The 25,306-nt window shown below is 34.9% G+C and overlaps 2 protein-coding genes and 1 long non-coding RNA gene across 4 annotated transcripts; 2 read left to right on the top strand and 1 right to left on the bottom strand.

Annotated features, from left to right (window-relative positions):
• The first annotated feature begins 738 nt into the window (after window positions 1-738).
• LOC110918221 lies at window positions 739-2,526 on the top strand. Its single transcript, XR_002581155.2, has 3 exons — window positions 739-825; window positions 1,338-1,404; window positions 2,356-2,526. It is a non-coding gene; the product is annotated as an uncharacterized LOC110918221 (long non-coding RNA).
• Window positions 2,527-12,757: 10,231 nt separating this feature from the next.
• Window positions 12,758-15,651, top strand: LOC110915510 (peroxidase 64). The gene is made up of 4 exons (XM_022160226.2): window positions 12,758-13,144; window positions 13,230-13,418; window positions 13,496-13,658; window positions 15,063-15,651. The coding sequence occupies exons 1-4, from the start codon at window positions 12,950-12,952 to the stop codon at window positions 15,452-15,454; spliced, it is 939 nt and encodes a 312-aa protein (XP_022015918.1). The 5' UTR covers window positions 12,758-12,949; the 3' UTR covers window positions 15,455-15,651.
• Window positions 15,652-16,793: 1,142 nt separating this feature from the next.
• On the bottom strand, window positions 16,794-21,714 carry LOC110915511 (methyltransferase-like protein 23). Of its 2 annotated transcripts, XR_002579011.2 has the most exons (8): window positions 21,504-21,714; window positions 21,299-21,403; window positions 20,102-20,188; window positions 19,947-19,997; window positions 17,967-18,060; window positions 17,788-17,872; window positions 17,486-17,704; window positions 16,794-17,362 (listed from the first exon to the last, which is right to left on the bottom strand). XR_002579011.2 is itself a non-coding variant. In XM_022160227.2 (7 exons), the coding sequence occupies exons 1-7, from the start codon at window positions 21,633-21,635 to the stop codon at window positions 17,548-17,550; spliced, it is 711 nt and encodes a 236-aa protein (XP_022015919.1). In that variant the 5' UTR covers window positions 21,636-21,714; the 3' UTR covers window positions 16,794-17,547. The 2 variants fall into 2 exon arrangements, 1 of the variants encoding a protein (XP_022015919.1); XM_022160227.2 differs by having other exon boundaries at window positions 16,794-17,704.
• Between the last annotated feature and the right edge of the window lie 3,592 nt (window positions 21,715-25,306).

Here is a 25,306-nt window from a genome sequence, read left to right as displayed (position 1 = left end):
GTTGAAAGTATCACCATGGAAAGGGATAATTCGATTTAGAAAAAGAGGAAAGTTGAGCCCAAGATTTATCGGGCCATTCGAAATTGTGGAACGGGTTGGAAAGGTAGCATACCGCCTTGAGCTACCTGAGGAGTTGAGCGGGGTACACAGCACATTTCATGTGTCACATCTCCGTAAATGTTTAGCGGACGAAACTGCTCGTGTCCACTACAACGATATTGAAGTGGATAACAACCTTAACTACGCGGTAAGGCCAATTGCAATCCTAGATCGTAAAGTGAAAAGTTTGAGAAACAAAAGGATCAACCAAGTGAAGGTTAAATGGGAACACCGGAAGGGTGCGGATACTACGTGGGAGTCCGAAGAAGAAATGCAACGGCTCTACCCTACGCTATTCGGTACGTAATTCGGTTTCGGGGACGAAACCCTCTTTAAGGGGGGTGGACTTGTAACATCCCGAAATTTAAAAACTATATACTAGAATTATAAAATACATAATAAACAAGAATAAGCTAACTAGGATAAATAACCTAGTTAGTTAAAAATCTTGTAGTAACATTTGAATGAGTTAAAAGGGCCAAAAATATAAACTAGATAAGAGTGGAGGGACTAAAGTTGTTAAATATGAAACTCTAATTACTAAGTAGTAAGAAATCAAACCAAACACCTCAAAAATTGAGGTTCTGGTCGATCAACAACAGAGAGGGGCGACACCCACACCTCCAAACCCTAACATCAACAAAAACTCTAAATTGAAGGCTCAAATCACGTTGTAATCAAAATCTGAACATAGAATTGTGATCTCCTCGTCAAGAAGGTCATAAGGTATGTCAAATTAGGTTATTTTGATACAAATCAAATTCTTACATGAGATTGAAATCGAAGGTTGAGCTTGATTATGTGTTGTAAAACATGAAATTGGAAGTAATGTGAAGTCTAGGGACAAACCCTAGATGTTTCTTGTTAAAAATCTTGCATGTTAGTTGTAGAAATCAAAATCACTATAGTGGGTGATTAGTAAGTTGGTAGAACTTGATAAACACTAGGATTAAGACTCTTGTTCTAGTGAAAATTGAAATTTTGAGATAATCTCTGAAATTGTTGATGTTAAAATATGTGTATAATGTTTAATTGAAGTTAATTTGAGTGATAAATTCAAGTTATGAACTTGGTTTAGATCATGTAAAAATCTGACCCGCAAGGTGTTTGATAAAACGCCTAAATGAGGATTTAAAATGTTAAAGATTGTTAAAAACGCAGATTTACATATGTAATGAATGAATGCGTTAAAGCTTATGAAAAAGAGTTCTAATCTTTAATGAATTGGACTCTTTTAGGCAAGGAATCCGGGACGTCGAGTGGACACGCCGGAGGTGATACCCGCGGAAAAGGTGCGCTTTGAAGGTACGCGACTTTAGTCTCGTCAAATTAAGTTTATTTACTTTGGTTTGAAATGTAATTGATGTTGTAGAGTAAAGGATGCGTTTGATGTGTCGCTAAGTGCCGAAGTGCACTCGACTATCAAACGGGTCAAAACAAGAACTCGGTATTTAGTTGGGTTAGTCATTGAAGTGATGGTTTTCACTAAATGGCAAAACGGGTCAAAATGATGTTTTAAAATAGTCACGGAAGTAGCGACTTGAAAGTCTCATATCTAGATAAATGATAAATTGCACCATGCTAATGATTTGGTGATAGTGAATCTAAGTATAAGAACCCGGGATATGGGTCGAACAATGATGTTAAAGGAAAAAGGATTGTTGAAACGGAATGCTTGAATTCCGAACAATCAAGTAATAGTTTTAGAGGAAATGCAAAGCCAGGGAATTGGCATGAAAACACCAAGTATGTGAGCCCGGGTAGTTGGGTAAATATGTTGAAAAGGTTTTAAGAATGAAAAGAGATGCTATGCACTCATACTATTGGGTCGAATAACGGAAATAAGGAAATTTGGGAACCAAATTGTGGGTATCTCGGTTTCCGCAATGTAAAATTTACATGATTAAGTCCGAGGTTTTATTACGGACTCATAGCAAGAAGAATCGGTTAAATCGGATAAGCGAGTAAAAAGTTACGAACTTGTAAAGTTGAAAAATAGCAAAAGAGTAAATGTGCAGAGCCCACCGTAAATTACGGTTCCACCATAATTTACGGTGGAGCTCAAACTATTACGGTGAGAACCTCCTGAGTTACGGTAGAACCATAATCATTCCAGGTCCACCGTAACTTACGGTGACACCGTAATTTACGGTGGAACCCAGGAAAAACTTGTATTTTAGGGCCACTCGTGTTGTCAAACTTGTTTATACATTATATACTAAGTCGAAACTAACGGTTTTTAGTGTTTGACTCTAGGTACAAATAAATCTCTCTCGGATGATGATCAAGCACCTTGTCAAGAACCGAACACGCAAACTGAAGCTTCCGCATGAATATAATTTTGTCTAAACTTTAAACATGTCATAAATACTTTTGGTTGATGGTGTTTTGAATCCTTTAGCTAGTTGTTAGTTGATTAGTAGGGATGGCTCCTAAATGAATTTTGTACCATCCTAAACATGTTTGGGAAATTACACTAGTATGTATGGTTTAAAACAGTAAATCCTTTTGTAAACTCTGACTTTATAAAGTATCATGAAACATTTCGATATATTATGTTAAATTATTAAGGGTGTTACATTAACCCACGTTTCTATGTCATTGGGCTTAACCCACGTTTTTATGTCATTGGGCTTAACCCACCTTTCTATGTCATTGGGCCTTTGCCCACGTTTTAATGTCATTGGGCCTTTTCCCACGTTTTAATGTCATTAGGCGTTAGCCCATGTATTTTGTCATTGGGCACTTGCCTATGTATTTTGTTATTGGGCCTAGCTCATGTTATCTTGTCATTGGGCCTAGCCCATCATAATTAATTGAGTCCATTTAGTGGGAAATCTTACACTTGTTATTTTTACTAAGTTATGGTTTCTCAAGTATATTGATATACTCATATAAATCACTTAGTAATTTTATACTTTATAAACCTTTCGGGTTTTTGTCGTCGGTAATATATATTAGTTCGGTGTCAAAAATATATATTTTTAGACACGTCGTTGTGATCGTTTAATATATATTTCTTGTGTCAACGAAACGCCCAAGTGTCGTAGTAATCTTCTCGTGATGACGCTATGCCCTTTGTCATCGGTGACGATATATATACTTTTATTTACCGAAATAAATTATGTGTCTTACTTGTCGGCTTGAATTATACATTATTTCGTAAGAATATATTTTCGTGGACTCGTCCGTTGTCTGATTTGTTTATTCGTCCATTTATTCGCTTATGAATATAATATGTTTAGGATTTATTTATATCCGTTTTCATTTCATTTCTTTGGGAACATGTAGGAAGCATGTATATGTATTTTTGTGTCTTTTTATACTCGTTTCATACAAGTATTTCTTGGTATCATGGGTGTGTATTATTTTTTTATCACCCTAAGTGTATCTAGGTACATACACATAGCACATAATACATATACTTGATGAGTTTCCAAAATATATAATTTTTGCCAAAAATTATACTTATATACATGGTTGTAAAAGTCGCTAGGCGCTCTCTACTCGGTCGACCGGGGAGTTGAGAGTACTCGGCCTAGGCGGAGAGTACTCGGGGAGTACTCGGACATGTTAAATTATAAAGAAATTAGTTTTTGGAAATTAAATATATGTCAAATAACATAAATTTACTAATATCTATAACAAAATACGTGAAAAATGATATTCATTCTTTAATATGATAGGCATAGAAATTATGTTTTATTATTTTTTAAGTCAAACTCGGACTGATTTGACCTACTAGATACAATTTTGGCCGAGGTTGACCGCGTTTGACCGATTCCGAGTAATTAGGCGGAGTCAAAGAAAGTCGCCTTGGCAGCCTACCTTGTAGCGACTACTCGGGGAGTATTCGGCCTTGGAAACCTTGTTTTACAACCATGCTTATATATGGTTATTATTTTCACCCATTTATTTTTGTGAAAATATATATTCAAGTTCATAAGAACTCTTGAATATTTGAGACTTAACCATTTTCATCAAAGCTTCCGTAATGACGTTTAAGACCACTAATCGCGTTTAACCTTGTTAATCCCCCATTAAATACATTTAATCGCGATTAGGTTTTTAGAAAATTTCGCCATAGTTTCCCCTAAACTATGACGTTTCCCACGTTTTCAAAACGCGTTTAAATCACCAAATCAATTTCCAAATCATCATTAATTCATCAAGCTTTCCAAAAATCATTTTTCAAGCATTAATCACAAAATTTTACCTTCAAATTCTTATGAGCATATTACTTGCACAATCTATCCAAGACTTTAAAATAACCATTTTTCAAGTTCATCATTATATAAACTTGATTCTCATCATTTTTCATTCTTAAAAGTTTCCATGCTTTTGTAAAAATCCTTAAGACTCTTTTATGCTTTACTTTGTAAAGTAAACATTTTCATAAGCTTGCTTTATGTGATAATCAAGTTCATTAGAGTTTTTAAGACTTGGTCACATGGTTATTCTTGGTTTAAAATTTACTTAATCTTGTTTACATACACATGCTCATAATATTTGAAGTTGATGATCTTGTGTGATTTAAACATTCATACATTTAAATCACATTTTTAGGTTTAACATGACTAGATTAACACTAATCTAAAATACTACATAATGTTAATCACAAGATCATCATAAATGTAAACTTTAAACCACTAATCTCTACAAAATTAACATAATCATCAAGATTACATCAACTAACTACACTAATCTACACAAATAATCATATAAACAATCATGATTAGTAGATTATTAAGTTTAGGATTAGGGTTTTTGGTTATGTTTTTCTTGATTTTTAAGATGATCAACTTGTACATCTAGTAAATACTAGTAATAAGAAGCTTAAATATGGTTAGAAAAAGCTTACAACTTTGCACAAGGTGATTAAGAAGATTAAGAGAAGATTAGGCCTCCAAGAACTCCCTTAAATGTTCCTTATGCTTAACCCATGTGTACATAACCTTGTAATGGCTAGATTATGTGAAAAATAGAGTGTTTAATGAAGGATTTATGGTGGGTTTATGGGGGTTCCATGGCTGCCGATTTTGGAGGTGAAAAAGGGGGTTTCTTTATGTTGAAAATGTGTTAAAAGAATGATAGAATGATATGTTTAAAAGTGATGGTTTTATGATTATGTTCAACAACAACCATAACACTCACCATACTTCATATCTCCACAAATTCAAGCAAGATCAAGGGGTGGGGTCCACCCTTAAATTCGGCTCACATGAGGGGGGGGGGGTATTTTATTATTATTTTTTTATAAAAATTGTTAAAAATAAAGATATTTTGGTCATTAGCCAAAGTATGGTTAAAAAGGATGGTTTGTTCACATATATGCATGCAGAAGTGGCTGAATTGTTCCAGCTCCTTAATGAGATCCATGAATTCAAGTGAAGGGGTGGGGTAGATGGCTGGAAATGGAAGCCTGAAAAGGATGGTTTGTTCACAGTTTGCTCGGCTAAAAATCTATTTTCCAACAACACTTTGGCTGCTCAGAATTCGCTGATTAAATGGAAGGGTTGGGTGCCTTTAAAATGCAAAATTATGGTTTGGAGGGCCGCACGAAATCGTCTTCCTACGATCGCAGAACTTCTTAAACGTGGTGTGATTCTTCAACAAACATCATGTACTCTCTGTCAAGCTGATATGGAGACGGCTTTGCACCTTTTCACCGGCTGCGTTTTTTCTCACGAAGTATGGTACAGAATTGAAGCTTGGTGCCGGTTAAGTCCTAGTTTCGCGTTTGATGTGTCGGACCTACTGAGAGTGCCTGAGATTCAAACAAAGTCTAAAAAAGCAAGACATGTTTTAAGAGGTATTGTTTACACTACTATGTGGGTGATATGGAATGAGTGTAATGATCGTATTTTTAATAACAAGCAACGGAGGCCGATTGAGGTCGTCGAGACTGTCAAATCGACGACATACTTATGGATTCGTAATAGGTCTAGATGGAAAGATGTAGATTGGAAAAATTGGTGTTCGTATCCCTTTGATTGATGTTGTTTCGCTTGTTTGCTCGTAGGTCCTTGCTTTGAGTACCTTTCGGGTTTGTTTGAATGAAATTTTCCTTTCAAAAAAAAATGCCAAAGTACGGTGATTAGGTGTTTAAGTACACCATTAGGGGGTAATTAATGAATTAGGATGATAATTATTATTAACTAGTTCACTAAACTAGTAGAAATGGTATTTTTGATAATTTAAACGGCTTTCGTTTAAGTGTCGGATCGCAACGGTGCTTCTACATCCTACCGACGGACGTCTTTCGTAAGTTGTTTTTCCGCGACCGAAAGTATTATGAAGTGATGTTGGATCCCAAAATAAGCTTAACTAGTTCACTAGCTTTTTCGTTTGGTTGTTTTGTGACGAAAATACCGCTTACTAGTTTTCGGGTCGATAACGGACTAGTTATGTGTATAGCGACATAATACCGGAAGTTTGTAATTTTGGAAACTACAATGATATTCCCAATGTGTTTTAGTGTATATGCCATCAATTGTCATAATTCTGAAGTTCCAGAAATGCTTAATTGTTAGTCCGGACGAGTTAAAAATGTTATATTTTTAGCCGATCGGACGATTCTGTATTTAGGGCGTTGTACCGGAAAGTTATGTAGTATTGTAAGACTTGTTCCCACATTAGTGTTTTCTTATATAAATGGACTCAGTTATGTTATCCGTGTGTCGTTTTTCATTGTTTCGTTCTGTTTTCACGTTTTGCTGGCATGAATAGTGTAACCGTGAATAGTGCGCGCAACACTTTCTACCAACACTTTTAGGACTTTGTTTGTTTGATTGGTTTCGCATTACGACGAAAACCAACATATGTTTTAGCATTGTTTTCTTGTCTTAACACTGTTATCTAATAAACGACATAGTTACGTAATTAAATTACGCTAATTGCATGAGATTATAGACTAAAAATAGTGATTAGACTGTACGGAATGAACAGTTATTTGCCATTTGTCACATTGAATTCCCGACGAAAAGGGCGGTAATGAAAAGAAACATTGATGTGGGTAATATGGATTGTGTTCTTTGTGGCGATTGGGAGGAAAATGTCAAACATTTGTTTACAGGATGCAGAGTTGCGACGGGAGTTTGGCAAGGGATATCGGCGTGGTGCAAAATTCCGACGATGTTTGCCTTCACGGTTAGCGATTTGTTCGACTTTCACAACACTTGCGCGGATTCGACCACGAGGAAGGAAGTCATTCGAGGAGTTTTTATTATAGCGTGTTGGTGGATTTAGCGTACAAGAAACCAAAGTTTGTTCGAGCATAAGAGTTTCAAGGTGGCAGATATTGTGGCGAATATCAAGACAACGAGTTTTCTTTGGTTTAAACATAGGCAAAACAAAGTGGTTGTTAATCAAGTCAGTACTTCAAAGCCTTCCAGGATACTATTTCTCGCTTTTTAAAGTTCCTGTCAAAGTCGTCCAACCTTCCCCACCGGCGCCTCCATCCCCACCATCCAGCCTCTTCACCAACGTCCTCCCTCCCACTGTCCACCCTCTTCACCACCTCTCCCTCACCCCGCCCCCTTGTCCTCTTCACCGACACCTCTCCTTCCCAGCCGCCACCCTCTTCACCGCATCTCCCTCTTCACCGCCACCCGACCTCCACAACCTCAACGTGACCAAGTCGCAGGCGACCAGCCGACATTTATAACCAGCACCCATATTGAAATCGACATAAATCATGTTTGTTTTGGTGTTTGTTGTTAGTTTTCAGATTTTTTTGTTGTTAGTGTTCATAATTTTCGTGTTAGTTTTCAGAATTTTGGTGTTAGTTTTTGTTATTAGCACTTTGTGGATTCTTTGATTCTTTGATTTAGATGTTATTCATTACAAGATTATTTTTGATTCTTTGATTTAGATGTTCATTGTGATCAAATGGTTATTAGAATTTCCAGATGTTCATTGTTATTCATGCCTATTATGTTGTTTCATTTAGATGTTCATTATGATAAAATGGTTGTTATGCTTAATAGATTTGTGCCTATTATGTTCATTACTTGTTTGTTGATTAATAGAAATGGGAGGGAAACAACAATGGTCAAATGAGCATCTAAAATGCTTATTAGAGACTTGCATTGATGAGATAAACACGTTGATGATGATGAAGATGAGGTTGAAGCACATGGTACTGTATCTGATCGGGAATATATGGCTCAGTTACGAGATGAGATTGTTGAGCAGTTAATGCAATGTATGTAATAAATGAGTTAAAAAAATGTTATTGTGTTTTTATGAATATTATTTCAGTATTGTATAACCATTATTTAAATTTGAATGTTGAAAAACTCTTTTAAATGAATTAAATCAGTTTATTTAAATTTCAGTTTATTTCAGCGGCTTGTAGAAGTTAAAGAACAAACAGTCTTCTTCTTGCAGACTGCAGAGGTTTGGTCCACCTCTTCTGCTACAGATGTCTGCAGATATGATCCACAGACTGCAGACATTTTACCTCTGAAAAAACAAACAACACAGGCTTTTAAAATTTGTTGAAAGGCAACGAAAATTTATTCATCATAATCAACAAGATTACAGCAAGACGCTGCAAATCAAAGTAAAAAAACATAACCAAAGAACAAAACTAAACAATTTCCCTGCACTTTTCATCTTAAACTGCAAGTTCAAAATTTTTCCATTCCTCCTATGTAATCTGTTTGAATTTAGACCTATAACTTATCCACTCATAAGACATTTCCTTTACCTCCTTCACTATGTTGTGTCTATTTGTTTTCACCCCTTTGAAAACTTTGTAGTTCCTTGCATTCCATAAATTCCACAAGGTCGCTATGAACACTGCATGAACAATCTTTTTTCTGTTTGTCGAGATCCCCATATTATCCATCCTTTTAATTCTCTCCTCCATTGATGTTCACCGGAAGTTTTAACCATAGAATGATGTTTTGCCAGACCTCTTCGGCCATCTTATACAACACCGACAGATGGTTTGCAAATTCTTTTCGCCATCACATATCGGACATAATGTATTTTGCACAGTTACACCTGATGTTAACAATGCCATCGCAGTAGGAATCCTGCCTTCGGCAGCTCTCCAAACAAATATACTGGCCTTTGAAGTAGCAATTATTCCAGTAAAAATTTCATGCTGTAACATTTAAATCAATCACTCGGTTGACAGGAAATTCTTCCTCGCCTTCATTCTTCCGATACCAATTATCTTCGCCTTCCGGTTCTTAATATCTTTGAAAATCACTTGCTTGGTATTGTATTTTACAAATTTCCTATCGGTTAACCTGATTTCCTATAAATTTACTGATAGCATAGTATCGCGGTAAAAAAATAGTTAACAAGATCTTACATTAGGCATGTTTGCACTAAGACATTAATACGAAAAATATAGAATAATAAATATTTGTTATTTTATTACTTTAAGAGTGAATTGCAAAGATTGTCCTTTATCTTTACATACATTTGCAGACGGTGTCCTTTATGTTTAAAATTGACGAGTTTTGTACTTTATGTTTTAAAATCCCTACACATTATGTCCTTTAGGCCTAATCTAGTTAATTTTTTCAGTTAAATTACATCACAAAAGGGTATTTTAATTTTTTCAGTTAAATTAGATCACAAAAGGGTATTTTGGTCTTTTTACCCATTTAAATAAAAATGTTTTAACAAATAAAACAAAAATAAAAATGTTTTAATAATATATAATATTCTACCCTCTCACTTACTGAACATCCCTCTTTCTCTATCCCCCCTGTCTCTACATCTCTCTCTCTCTCTCTTTCTCTCTCTCTACCCCTCTCCACCACCACCAACAACCGCCTCCATCAACCATCAAAAACCTCCACCAACTACCGCCCACCACTGCCCACCTGCCAGAAACATTTCGAGCTTTATCTTGAGATATGTAGACTCACCAAAAAATTTCCATAAGGATGCTTATTATGGCACTTCTGAAACAAGTCGATTATCTACACCAAACACTCGTGCAACATCAGGTTCAGCAAATCATCAAATCGGTAGGTTTAGATTTAACCTAGTTTTAGGAGATTTTTGTTGAATTAAGTTGAATCTGAAAAATTTGGGGTTTGTATTGAATCTGAAAATTTGGGGGTTTGTGTTTGGATGAAATTTTGGTGGTGGTGGCGGGGTGGATGGGTGATGATGATGTCGTTGCAACGGTGGTGGGTTGGTGGGTATGGTGGAAACAGGTGGCGGTGGTGGAAGGAAGCTGTGGTTGTGGTGGTAGTGTCGGTGGTCGAAGGAGGCTGTTGTGGTAATGGTGGAAGGAGGTTGTGGTAGTGGTTATAGTGGAAACATGTGGAAGGAGGTTGTGATGGTGATTATGGTGGTACAGAGGAAGGTGGTACAGAGGTAGAGGTTATGGTGGTGATTAAAGTGTTTTTTTTTAATAAAATGGTTAGTTATTTAAGTTTTTATATAACCAGTCCCTAAAAGGTAAAGTGACAAAATTGCCCTCATGTGCAAGGCACATGATTAGATTTAACGAAAAAATTAACTAGGTTAGGCCTAAAGGACATAACGTACAGGATTTTAAAACACAAAGTACAAAACTCGTCAATTTTAAACATAAAGGACACCACCTGCAAATGTATATAAAGATAAAGAACAATTTTTGCAATTCACTCTTACTTTAATGAAAAAACTATATCACCAAATTGTGAATTTGGCATAAATCCAATCAACACATAAAACTTATATACTTATTTAATTCTTACTAAGTGGTAATGATTGTATGTTAACTTTTGCTAGTTAAAATTCAACGCTAGTAATCAACTGGAATAACATTTCATAAATTTTGGATTGGAATTATTACTAGAGAAACAATTATGACGCTTTTTTAAACCAAAAATAAACAAAACTACAAATCAAAATGTAATCATATGAAGAACATGGGGTGTCTTTGTTTATTCCATTTAGGTATAGAGATGGTAACTAACATGCCAAGTATAGTATGGAGTCAAAACATGTCCATAGATAAATATACAGATAGATACATTTAAATTGTCTTTATATTTTATGAATAATTATAAGTTAAATATGATTAGAAAATATGGTATGGTTATGAGTTAAAGCTATCAAAAAAAATCATTTTACCTTAAAAAATTTATAAACCTAATATTTCCAACATATACATTTCCAAGTAAGGGGAATAGTGCCAGAGAGCTTGCCTGACACTTCCCTATTGGACCAACTTATTTTTAATTTAATTTTATTTCCAGATTAAAATTACGCTTTCGTCCTTTGTTTAAAATTACGTTTTTGCCCCAAGCTCAAAATAAAATTATAATTTTGCCCCTAGCTCAAAATTACGCTTTTGCTCTCGGTTCAAAAACTCACTTTTAATTTTGTTCCCAGTTTCAATTTACGGTTTCGCCCTCCGTTTAAAATTACATTTTTGCACCCAGTTTAAAATAAAATGTTGCTTTTTCCTCTAGCTCAAAATTACGATTCTACGCTCACCTCAAAATTACGTTTTTGCCCACAGTTCAAAATAAAATTATATTTTTCCCCCTAGCTCAAAATTATGATTTTGCTCTCAGTTTAAAATTATGATTTCGCCTCCAGTTCAAAATATAATTTACGATTTTGCCCTCTGTATAGACATACATGTTATGAGAGAAAAATATTCGGCTTATTGCCCCGCAACGCGGGCGGGGCAAAAACTAGTTAATATATAAAAGTCTTTGTACAATATATGTATAATCAATAACAGATATCAGTTACCAACACTATCGTTATTTACAGTGGTGGTCACCCGCATAAAAAAATTAGTGTAATTTGTAAGCAAAAATCTCGATATCTCCCGCTAAAAGTTCGGTTAAACATTCCGATCGCCCCCTAAGAAAATAACCTTAGGTCCGTCACTGGCCGGTTATATATGCTATCGTTATATATGTAGCGGTTATGTATGTATTTCCTGTCGTCGTGGATGTACTCTTTTGCGAAGTGAAAAAATACATTGCAAAAAAACTTATTTTTCAACAAATGGATGGTCACTCAGAGTTTGATTAGTTTAACAGGCAAATAGGGTAACAATTCATTTATTCAAAGAAAAAAATGTATGTATCTAAACAAATTCAAGAGCCTTAATTATATACTAAAATCAGGTTGCATGTAAAAAATAAGAAAGTATGTAGAAGTTTTTAATGATATCAACCTGTTTTATAATATTTTTTCTAATAAAGTAATCCATAAGATTATTATCATCATCATACTCAGTATATCCAACCAATAGCAAAACTAAGGTAAGGTCTGAGGAGGAGGATAAGATGTAGACAGTTTTATCTCTAGCCCAGTAGGAATAGAGATGATGCTTTCACTGAGACCCCCGACTCGATAGTAGTTTTGCATCAAGCCTTGTACATAACGCACATAACACTCAACAATTGGACATAATCCATAAGGTTATATATGCTTAAATTACACTCGCACGACTTTCAACCAGTTCGATTTTAATAAAAAAAATTACTTTAATTTTACTTATTCAACTTACATAATACCTAAACTGTATCCCTTTACCTCTACTTGATACATTTGGTAACCATGAATCATTGGATCCAAATCATTATGATAAAAATAGTCCCTTCATACTTTGTAAAACAACTCACCAAATAAAGTTTTGAAATGCCTAAAGATGAAAGCTATGAATAGACAATGTAATTTGTCTGGTAATTAAATGCTTCAAACATACTCCATTCAGGCATGACCATCAGTTAGTTATCATACCAACCATGAAGCACCATAACAAATCTTACCCACTCTTATTTTCATGGATGATGGATCCCTTTCTATAAATTACAATGCATGAACTCCATGCAGAATCATCACTGTGACCAAGTAACATATAGCCATGTCTGCATTGTTAGCCTCACTACTCATTTTCTCGTTGTTCACTTCCGCAACTTCACTAAGCTCAAACTACTATGCGAAAACATGCCCTAATGTCGAATCACTCGTCAGAAAAGCAGTGAGGGACGCAGCGACAAGTGACAAGAAAGTCCCTGCGGCGTTGCTAAGGATGCACTTCCATGACTGTTTCATAAGGGTAAAAAAAAATTATTTATTTTATGTTTTAAGTTGCATGATTTTGTTTGTGTCGGTGACTTAATTCGGTTTGATATTTTTGGAAGGGGTGTGATGCTTCTGTTTTGCTGGATTCTAAGGGAAAAAACAAAGCTGAAAAGGACGGGCCACCAAATATTTCGTTGCATGCATTTTATGTCATCGATAATGCTAAGAAAGCAGTCGAATCTGCGTGCCCAGGAATAGTTTCGTGTGCTGATATCTTAGCTTTAGCGGCTAGGGATTCCGTCGTGCTGGTAATAACAAAAGTTATATTGTTTGAATATTAGTTTAGTAAATATAAAAATATCATGATTAATTGTGTTTTATACAGTCTGGAGGGCCATCATGGGATGTTCCTAAAGGAAGAAAAGATGGAAGAACATCATTAGCAAGTGAAACATTACAACTCCCCTTTCCTACCTTCAATATATCCCAACTTCAAAAAAGCTTTGCTCAAAGAGGTCTATCTCTAGATGACCTAGTGGCACTTTCAGGTAACATCAGCTGTCAAAACTTCCGGTGGTCATCGAACCGACCACCTTACAGGTTCATCGGTTGGACCAGATTTAAAAACCGGATGATATAACTAATTTTGAATAATAGTTATATAGGGGAAGGTTCAAATGAAAACCACTAGTTATTGTGAAAACTCGAAAACTAATTAAAAAAAGCCAAAAAAACATACAAAAAAAAAATTTTTTTAATTTTTTTTTTTTTGCAATCAAAATTTCGCAGGTTTTTTAATATAAAAAAAAATTTCAAAAAAAAAATTTTTGTGTAGTGCACATGTGTAATACTGCACATATGTATGTGTACTACACATGTGTATTATTACACATGTGCACTACACAAAATTTTTTTTTTTTTTTTTTTTGAAAAAAAGTTTTTTTTATATATAAAAACTAGCGATTTTTATAAAAAAAAATTGAAAAAAAAAATTGTGTGTTTTTTATGCTTTTTTTAGTTAGTTTTCGAGTTTTCACAATAAAAGTGGTTTTCATTTGAACCATCCCCTAGTTATATATTACATTAAGTGTATATAGCATATTAAATTGAATTGAAAGTTTAATAAGAGCATTCACATCCAAATAACTAAATTATGTGTGTGGTGTTTTTAAAATATAAAAAGTATAAAAAGTGGTTGTGAGTGGAGGAGAGAGAAAATGTTACTGTTCATCTGTATATTTGGGGGGACACTATTCACCCCCTATAATTTTTTAATATATTTTGAAAGTGGTTGTGAGTGGAGGATAGAGAAAAGATAATGATAAATGTATAAAAATTATTATTTAATTGAAAAGGAGAGAGAAAATGTAGTGTTTTTTAGTGTAATTTAGGGTGAAAATATGGTGGATTGAATGTGAATGCTCTAAAAGAATGTTGTCGTGTTAGCTATATTTAAAAAATAAATAATTTATATATTGTTTTCTTCTTAAAAGATATAATAAAAGTTGTAATGAATAAAAGAGATTAAATGTTTTTTGAGAGTATTCAGTTTATATATCTAATAATGCAACATCAATTTCTTCCTAGAAGAGTTGAAATTCCGCGAGCTATAAAATATTTTATTTTTTTTTATTTATTTATTTATTTTTTTTTTTTTTATTTTTTTGCAAGAAGTAAAAAATTCAAAACTGGTCCAACCCTACCAAACTGGCCGGTCCGGTGTGGTCATGAAAACATAATAGAGGTGGTAAAATGTGCGGGTGAAGTAGGTTGGGTAACAAATCACAATGGGTGATATTAGATACAAACGGGCCGGATTGGCCTGGAACGCTTTTGGTACAAACATATTTAATCTTTTATACAAATAACGAGTGTCACATACAATAAGACATTATATTATTTAACTAATAATCTTTATACATAAAAATTTTGTGCATTTACCTTGTTTTCAGGTGGTCATACTCTTGGTTTCTCCCATTGCTCATCATTCAAAAGCCGAATCCACAACTTCAACTCAGTAACTGATGTTGACCCGTCACTCAACCCTTCATTTGCCGCAAGTTTAAAGAAAATTTGTCCAGTCAAAAACGCAAAGAACGCAGGAGTTCCAATGGATCCTTCTTCTACAAGTTTCGATAATAAATACTACAAACTTATTTTCCAAAAAAAAGTCTTATTTTCTTCGGATAAAGCTTTGCTTGATTTGCCGAAAACTAGAAATCTGGCAGCAAAGTTTGCGGGTTCAAAATACGCATTCACAAATGCATTTGTAAACTCCATGATCAAGATGAGTAGCATTACAGGTGGTCAAGAGGTCAGAAAGAACTGTAGGGTCGTAAATTAGACTACCCGCAAGGACATATATGTAATTTCGAGTGAGAGTGTTCTCTGTTTGCTGTTCAGAAAGGTGTGGATGTTAAGCTAGTTGTGGCAAGTTTATGAGATAAAAAGGGAAGCCTTTGCAAGAATATGACATGGTCATATTAAATTTATTATAATAATGTTCATGTTTATGATATAATGGAAGATGCATTTCATTTGTCTTTGGGCTTTTATAAAATTGAACATGAGAAGAGAAACAACTACAAGTACAACAAATGAATAAAATCAAACAATATTTGTTACTTAAGTTAAAAAAATGAGATATAACCAGTGGCGAAGCTTGAAGTTTTCATCGGGGGGGTCGAAAACGTATATACCCAAAAGTTTCTATAGAACCGGAGGGTCGAAAACGTATATACCCAAAAATATCTATACGAAAACTACATGTACAACACTACTAAACGAAAAGTTCGGGGGGTCGGGCGCCCCTCCCGGCCCCTTATATGCTACGCGCATTATCTCTAATACAATCAAATCTTACTACCCTCCATCCAAAAATCATCGATATACGCCCTAACTCATGATATCTTTCCTGCAAGTCATGTCGGTCCATGATATCACTTAACAAGCATCAAGCAAGTTCCGTCTTAATATAGAATATTTTGGTGTATATACATTCCGTCTTAAAACCTCTATGCACTCGCCTTAATAAGCTAGGATTCCAATTAAATCAACGTTAACTTTATCTTTTACATGACAAGTTTATTTCAACCAACCAGAAATCAATTATTGGTATTCATTTGGTCATTTGATTAGACACTCAAGATTGGATTTGAGCTTAAATTGCTCAATTTCAACCCGGCCCTTCATTTCAAAATTATCGAAAATGAGTTTGATCACCTTCCGTATAAATTTTAAGGCTAGACGCATGAAACGCACTGACAAAAGTATAATTGATCATTCAAAACTAGCTTTAACCAATTTGGTCAACGAATTCCACCAAATTGCCATTTTTGAGTCGTTTTTTGTCAACATCACCATGTTCATTACAATTCATAATTTCATCCTGGATTTTCATCTAATCATATGCAATCAATAACTGTTAAAAATAACACAAAATCTTATAAAATCCACTCTTGATCAAAATCAAAATCTACCAATAAGTGGAGCGTATTATGTCAATGAACTGATGAAGAGATGGTGTGAAGTCTTGGAGCTTACGTTAGAAGATCAACAAGCCGGGGTCTAGGTGACTTGGGGGGGGGGGGGTGTACCCATATCCTTGGTTAGGTTATATACTTGCATAATCAAAATAAAACACAAGCCAAATGTTTCAATCATATTATGTGATGTTTCTAATCTTTTGAAGTCCATATACATTATTTATTTCTAGATTTAAGAGTTAGGTTCGATACCATCTTAAACTTTCTACATAAAAAATAACTACAAACTATTCCCAATACACTTTCTTAAGCATCAAACTAAACGATTCATGATGCCACTAGAAAGACTTATTTCTTATCAGAAAGCAACTCAAACCAAAAGATGAGATCTTTAGTCTACTATTGAAAGTGTGATTCAATTCTCTTTTCTACCGGCTACAACTAGAGAGTCTAAAACATGTTTTCTCCTAGAAAAATCTTAGGCTGTACATATAAAAATCTTACAAATTTCTATGTACGGGGGGTCAGCGGACCCTCTTGACCCCCCTCTGGTTCCGCCCCTGATTATCGGCGCTAGATATCTTACAACTAGAACCGCACCGACATTTGACCGATATTGGCCGTTATTTTGGATACCTTGGTCGATGTGGACTCGGGGAAAGATTTCATATATATAAATTCTGCTTGATATAAAATTACCGATAACCCACCGCGATAACCCATATCTCAAATGCCCTTGACCGCTATTTGATTTTGGACCGCTATAACTGCATAGTGTGATGCAAATTATTAACACCATGTGCCATTGGACTTTTGATATCATGAAATTTAAGCATCAACCGAAATGCATATCTGATATGAAAATTAAATAGCTCATGTTTCCGGTTTACCTTTGGATAGGCCTTTGCATAACAATTATTCTCCATTGAACCTTAGCCTTGAGAAAGCATCTTCAGTTCTTCGCAACATCACTTAGAACAATTTCTACCAATTGAATATTACCACTTAAACCAGAAGCCTTCCATGATGGCAGGAACGAAAATCCATCAAGAAGCTTCACACACTTCAATCCCCATTTCACCATTAAGAACTCGATAAGGTGATGCCCGCTGCAAAAGTCGATATGCAATATTGTTGACAAAGAGAAAGAGCGTATTCATTATTCAACTGACTGGTTTAAAACAGTAAGTACCTTCTATTGTGATAGCTTGTGATAAAAACCGATCCAGGTGATTTCTCTAGAAGGAACTTCACAGTGGCGAAGAGATTATCGAAGGCTGTGCGATATTTCGGAACGAAATCTTCGTGTCAACTTTAAACATTTTCCGTAATTAGGGGAAAACGATGACAATAAAAAAAAACATATCCTACCACTTGAGTCATACAACACGTCAGCTCCAAGGATTACTTGTGGTCGTAAACTGAAGATAGACTCGTCCCACACGCCCCATGTAAGTCCCATTACCTGAAAGACAGTAATAAATCTAAACGGTTAATCTGGTGCTTTAAGCTGAAGAACTAGCAAAAATAGCGGGTCAGGCAGGTTGGGAATTGGGTCAAAACAGGAAGGCTTTTACAGTCCGGATTTTTTTTCCATGAGAACTTTATTATCCTACCAATATATTAGTGGGTCAAAATTGATTAAAGGAGTTATATGAGTTCAATGGTACACTTATATATTTAGAATAAAATAACTTGGGGGTTGTTTCAGTTTAACGTAACGGTCTGTATGTGAACAGCTCTTAATCTAGATAGCTTGATGGTTTGTATGTGAACAAAATGTCTTAACAAAGAAAGCAAGTGATACCATCATATCTTTAACTCTATTTCAATTTAAGAACTTAACTTAATATTTGATAGAGTAAATTACGTTTTTGGCCCCCGTGGTTATATCACTTTTACTATATTAGCCCAAAATAAGAATTTTTAATATATCTGCCCCCATGGTCTCTATAACTAACCAATTTGGCCCCTAAGTCTAGAGATCATGGGGGCCAAAATGGTTAGTTATAGAGACCATGGGGGCTAAAATGGTTAGACTTAGGGGCCAAAATGGTTAGTTATAGAAACCATGGGGGCAGATATGTTAAAAATTCTTATTTTGGGCTAATATAGTAAAAGTGATATAACCATAGGGGCCAAAAACGTAATTTACTCTATTTGATATTTCAATTTGGTATTGATGCTGTAATTATCATTCAATATTTAATATTTCAAGTTCATATTTAATGTATGTATTTACTATGGTATTTTAATATTCAATTGTTGATATTATTTATATTTATGAAATAATTTAATTCTAATAAAATATATCAGATATACATCCTTAATAATAGTAAATATCCTTTGTTTAAATATTGAATACTCTCACAACTGTTGCAATTTAGAAATTTACATCCATTTTAGTTATCGAAGTCCATTTTTCATTCAACACAAATTTAGGGGTTAAACAAGTTTTTACAATCATTAAGACCGTTTATTTATTCAACAAAAAAAAAAAAAAAAAAAAAAAAACATCATTTTCTTATACAGCATTCACCACTCACTTTATCCGGGCAGCCCTCCTTTATACAAACAAACACTTTATCATGCTTTAAACTATTTCCTTTATAGCTAATATTTTCATTTTACCCACTAGAGGCAAAATCGAGGTTGGAGAACTCGCTAGTCGCTAGCGGGTCGGTGAGGTAGGGACTAGCGACTACTCGGGATTAATCGGGATTAATCGGATCGGACTTTTTATGTATAATTTTAAGTTTTTATACATATATACATATATTTTTATACGTAATTTTTTTAAGTGGACAAGTTTTGACCGGAATCTGGGAGGTTTTGGCCGGAATATGTGTTTTTTTCCGATTTTTTTCCGATTTTTTCTGATTTTTTATGATTTTTTCCGATTTTTTTTTTGTTTTTTCCCGATTTTTTCCGATTTTTCCCGACCGACTAGTCGCGATTAGGACAGACTAGGGCCGATTAGGGCCGACTAGGCCAACTAGCGATTTTTTTACTGATTAGCTGAAAATTACTCAGTTGATGTGCAACTAGCGACTAGTCAGTGATTAATCGCCGGCTAGTCGCGATTTTTGCAACCATGTGCAAAATATAACAAGAATTGGCCCATTCATAAGTATATTGGTAGAAATCGCCACCTCTAAGTTTACCCATTCTAAAATATTCTTTGTGAAGGAATTGTAACATACAAACTTACGGCAAGGAGAATCTAAATAAAAGATCAACGTTTGTTATTGGACGTGGAAATTTTATCCTCTATATTATCAGCCGACAGGTCAACACATATGCGCACACACACAGTATGCATCTATACAAATAATAAAGAATCATTCTTACCTCGCATTTGATGTTGTTTAGTTCAGACACTCTTCTCATGTTGTCCAGAACCTGCAAATTGATTATTACAAGCTCATAAGATACTGCATACTCTTTGCTGAAGTGTGAGTATTTCAAACGAAAATTACAATGAAATAGACATTGTTTATACATACCTCTAGTCTGTCTGAGTCATCGGTAAGAACGACATCTGCACCTACTTTTGCAGCTACTAAACCAGGCAGTGATGTCCCGGCCCCAAGCTGCAAAGTTCAAACTAACATCATGCTAACTTTGAATAACTAATAATAATAAACACAATGCAGAATTTCTATACGCAAAAATTTCTATACGAAAGCTACATACATAACACTACTGAGCGAAAAGTTCCCCCCCCCCCCGGCCCTTCTAACCTTCGCCCCTGCAAAGACGTGCATGTTAACATGATGGCCGTGCCTCAATTTGGAGGTGTGCAAATCTTTAACTAGAAATGTATTTGTAACCGAAAAAAAGAACGATCCGAAATCTTTTTCGGTGATTCGATTTGACTCCTAGTCCTAACTAAATGTACCGAACCAAAAAATTTCAAAATCTAACAAACCGAATTCGGTTCCTAATTCAGATCGGTTCAGTTGACTCCTAATTCAGAAAGCATGCCTTGACAACCAGCACTTGTTTATCCCATTTGCTTTTGATACTTTTGGTGTCTTGGCGCCAGAGCTGTGGACCTTTTTTTTTGAACGGTTAATTTCTTTAATCCCTGTCGTCTGTGGGACTTGAATCCAAGACCTTCCCCTTCCCAACGTGTTTTAAAGGCTTTGCCTTTGCCAATGGACCACCACCCCATTGGTTAGTCCCAAAGATACTTAGTCGAGTTTAAAGGGTGATGCATAGTAACATTATGACCCCGAAATCTATGTACGTAGTTTTTAAAAGACTTAGTTTTGCTATTAAAAAAGGGGTAGCGGCCAGGGGCGGATATATATAGAACCAAGGGGTAGCCTCCGCTACCGCTTGGTCGGAAAATTTTTGACATTTTTAGTGTAAATTTCGGAAAAATTTGACGTTTTTTCGATTTCGTTACCGCCTATTTATAAAACGTTCCCGCTTGGTCGGAATCCTAGATCCGCCACTGGTAGCGGCGCAGCTTGTTGCTCGTTTACCATCTATCTCGATGTAAATTCATAACTTTTTGGCCATGTTTGACTTAGCTTTTCAAAACAACTTATAACTTTTGGCCATGACTTATTGACTTTTCCCCTCGCAAAATAGTTTCACCCAAAACACTTTTTAACTTTTCAAAAAATCAATAAGCTAATAAGTCACTAAAATAAGCAATCCCAAAATGTGGAGATTTTAGTATCGAAATTAACCTCAACCACACTAACTCCTTGGAAGCGTGATCTTTGTTGCCAGACATACTCCGCCAGAATAATACTACACGGCCACACGAACAATCCATAATCTTCTTTCATGCTCTGTACAATTCATCATAACCGTTACTATCACAGATTATTTGATAGTTCGAAATGTTTATAAATTTACAGAGAGGAAGACGTAGGGAAATTAATGGAAAACCTCGATGACGGTGATGGAGATGGCGTCATCGGAGCCGTTTGATTCTCCGAAATAGTGATGAGATATGGTGGTCATGTTTTCCGTTGCCGGAGTTTCCGGTGAGCCGCCGCCGTCGCTGTTGTTGGCTTCCATGGAGCCGCCGCGCTGAGAATGACCCGGTGGTCGGCGGTGAATTTTACTTTTCGTGTGAAGGTTATTTTGATAATTTCATGTTTAACATTTTAGATAGAGTAAGGGTGGGCGGGGCACCCACCGAAAACCCACGCGGGGACCCCGGTACCGATTAGGGGAGGTGGCGCCAACATATCGGTGAGGTAGAGAGAGGGAGTGAAACCGGTGGGGCTTCATCGAAGAAAGAGGAGGAGAGAGGATGAGTAGACCAATCAAAACTTTTCTTTTTTTTTTTTTTTTAAATAAAAACCAAGTCACCTAAGAGGGGAGTGCCGCCATCAATTTAGGGTGTTAGGGGAGTTTAAGAGGGGAGTTGACGTGGCACACGAGGATTGGTTGGGCGTAAGAGAGGGGACTCACCTCTTAGGTGAGCACCTCTTACACCCTAAATTGTCCAAATTAGTTCATGAGGTTTTTTCTAAATTTACCAATTTTAGTATAAATTATTTTTTTTATACTGGGCCCTTGACTTTTCTTTTTTATTGTCATTTTGATTATATACCCTAACCTTATTCATAAACCTATTTTTAATCAGGGTGTTTTGAGGATTTTCAATTTAAATATTTCCAGATGCTCGATTTTATGGTGCATTTTTTTAAAATAATGTCATATAAAAAGAAAGGTTATGGATGTTTAAAAAAATGAGGGGATAGGGGAGGATTATACATACAATGTAAAGAAAGAAAGTCAACAAATAAGTTTTTCCAAGAATGCATTTGCACTCCTTTTTTTTTCTACTTTAACTTTATTTTTATTTTTATCGTATTTATACAAAATTAACTTTTTTCATTGATCGTACCCCTAGATATGGTATACCAGTCATAATATACACGACTTGTATCATGTCAAAATATCTATCAATAATGGTTTATAATTATCCGGTGGTTTGTTAAATCGTGTGAAAAGTGGATTTAAAAAATAGCTTTATTTCCTGACAAAAATAATTTGTTAACAAGGGAGATGATCAAACAGTGAGTTTACTTTGTATAGGAAGTGTAGAAAACAATAATAGGAGGAAATGTGACAAATAACAAAAAAAAACATGGGGATGAACGTTTTAGTCAATCTCATCTCATCTTCTATTTTTCTCTTTCCCCGTATCCTCGAAACCCACCATTTTCAAAGCTCATTATCTTCAACATTTTTTCAGTTTCTCTCTCTATAATCAATACATAATTTTGCGATTTTCTTCGTCAATCAATGATTTAAACAATCAAATAACGCGTTCTTCAACTTTTTTGAATAAACCCAGTTTTTTTCTAGTAATTTTGAAGCAAATCACTCGATTTGTTCTATTCGATCGTTGATCAGTGTTTCTAGCATTCAAATTTCGTCAATTATTGAAGAAATCATAAGAAATTGGATTTGATCTCTGTAAGAAATCTGAAGAATTTCATCAATCATTGCGTTTTACAATCCGGGTTTTCAAATGATATTTTAGAGAAAGACATTTTTTTTGTCTTTAGTCAATTGCGTTTTAGAAAAAAAAAACACATATTTTTGTGTTTTTAGTTTATTGCGTTTTAGAAAAAATACATTTTTGTGTTTTTTTTTTTTGTCCATTGCGTTTTAGAAAGAAAAAAAAAACCATTCTTTTGTGTTTATAGAGTACATTGCGTTTTAGAAAAAAAAAACACATTTTTTGTGTTTTTAGTGTATTGCGTTTTAGAAAGAAAAAAAACACATTCTTTTGTGTTTTTTATCCATTGCGTTTTAGAAAAAAATACTATTTTTTGTGTTTTTAGTCCATTGCATTTTACGAATCTGAGTTTTCGATTTTTTTTAAATATAGCAAAAGTATACTCATTTCAAAGGTAAAAAATGCTCGTTTTTATGGTGCAATTTTTATAAAAGAGTAAATTACAAGTTTTGTCCTTTACGTTTGTACCAAATTACAGGCGGTGTCCTTTACCTTTAAATTTGACGAGTTTTGTCCTCGATGTTTTAAAATCCTACACGTTATGTCCTTTAGCCCTAACCTAGTTAGATTTTTTGGTTAAATATGGTCATGTGCCTTGCACATGAGGGTATTTTTGTCATTTTACCTCTCCAGGGGCTATTGAGTAAACAACTTATATCAAGGGACTAAATATGTAAAAAAATAAAGAATAATATATAAATAAAAAAACCCAGCCCAACATCTCCTTCAGCATCTCCTTCACATCCAACAAACTCCACCATTCACCCCACCTACCACCACCAGTGTTCACCATCTCCACCACCGTTCAACAATAATACCATAGGAAACCAAAGTCAGTCCTTCCTCCTATATAACATCCCTCATTATACCCTTAGGGTTCAAAATTCCAGATATTCGAATGGTGTCTGAAATTCCGACGATCGTTTTTCCTTTCGTTTCTATCCTCAAAGGTTCATTCTCATTTTCATCTATTTCATTTTCACTTAACATATACGCATGTTTCATCTGTTTCGTTTGATTAACTTTTATAATCCGATAAATCAAATCCCTGGCTTAATTCGCTATTTTGAATCGTTAAATCGCAATGTCGGTGTGTTGAGAATGAAAATATATCATAATCACACGAAGCTCCTCTGTTTCTGTATTGTTTTCGTTATACACACTGTGTTTGGATCCCGATATGGATCTTGTATTTAGTCGGACATTCAAAAATATATGGACCTGATCTTGTGTTTTTGCCCTAATTTGATGCTAACCAGTCTCAGCCTAATTTGATCCTACCAAAAATGCAAAAAAGTAGATCAGGACTAATGGGGAACATGAGGTGGTGGTTGGTGGGGGCGGGTAGGGGTGGGGGTGGTAGTTGATGGCGGCGGTGGAGGACTAAAGTGAGGGAGGGGGTGGAGTGAAATAGAGATTGACTTTTAATATTTAATTTTGATATATTTTATTTAAATATTTAGATAAAAGGACTAAAATACCCTTGTGTTATCTGATTTAACCAAAAAATCTAACTAGATTAAGGCTAAAGGACATAACGTGTAGGATTTTGAAACATTAAGGACAAAACTCGTCAAATTTAAAGGTAAAGGACACCGCCTGCAATTTGGTACAAACATAAAGGACAAAACTTGTAATTTACTCTTTATAAAAAAAATAATGTCGTATTAAAGAGTTATTAACGTTTTAAAAACATGGGAAATTGAAGGAGAAAAAAATTCTTATCTTAGATGGACTAGAATACCCCTAAACTAACTCACGCCTATTTTTTTGTTCATTTGTACTTAAATATTTAATAGATGATCAAGACTACTTAAATAAATTTCCTAGTATATGTTAAGAGTAAAATACTTTTTGAGTCCCTGTGTTTTAGTGGTTTTAACCCTTGAGTTCAAAATAAAAAAAGTTTAACGCCTTAAGTCACTAACCACTCATTTTATAACATTTTGAGTCCAACTTTTTAACACCTGTACTTTTGATTTTTGACTCAAGTGGTTAAACTACTAAAACACATGGACTCAAAACATTATAAAATGAACGATTAAGGATTTTGGGCGTTAAACTTTTTGATTTTGAACTCGAGTGGTTAAAACCACTAAAACGCAGGGACCCAAAAAGTAATTTACTCATATCCTAACCTTGTTAACAATAGCCTGTTGACATCGGGGGAGGGGGGGATAAGGCTTTGGGACCAATAGGTCCTGGTTCAATT

The sequence above is a fragment of the Helianthus annuus genome, chromosome 16 (assembly GCF_002127325.2).
Source record: "Helianthus annuus cultivar XRQ/B chromosome 16, HanXRQr2.0-SUNRISE, whole genome shotgun sequence".
NCBI lineage: Eukaryota > Viridiplantae > Streptophyta > Magnoliopsida > Asterales > Asteraceae > Helianthus > Helianthus annuus.
This window is presented reverse-complemented; position numbering and strand designations above follow the sequence as displayed.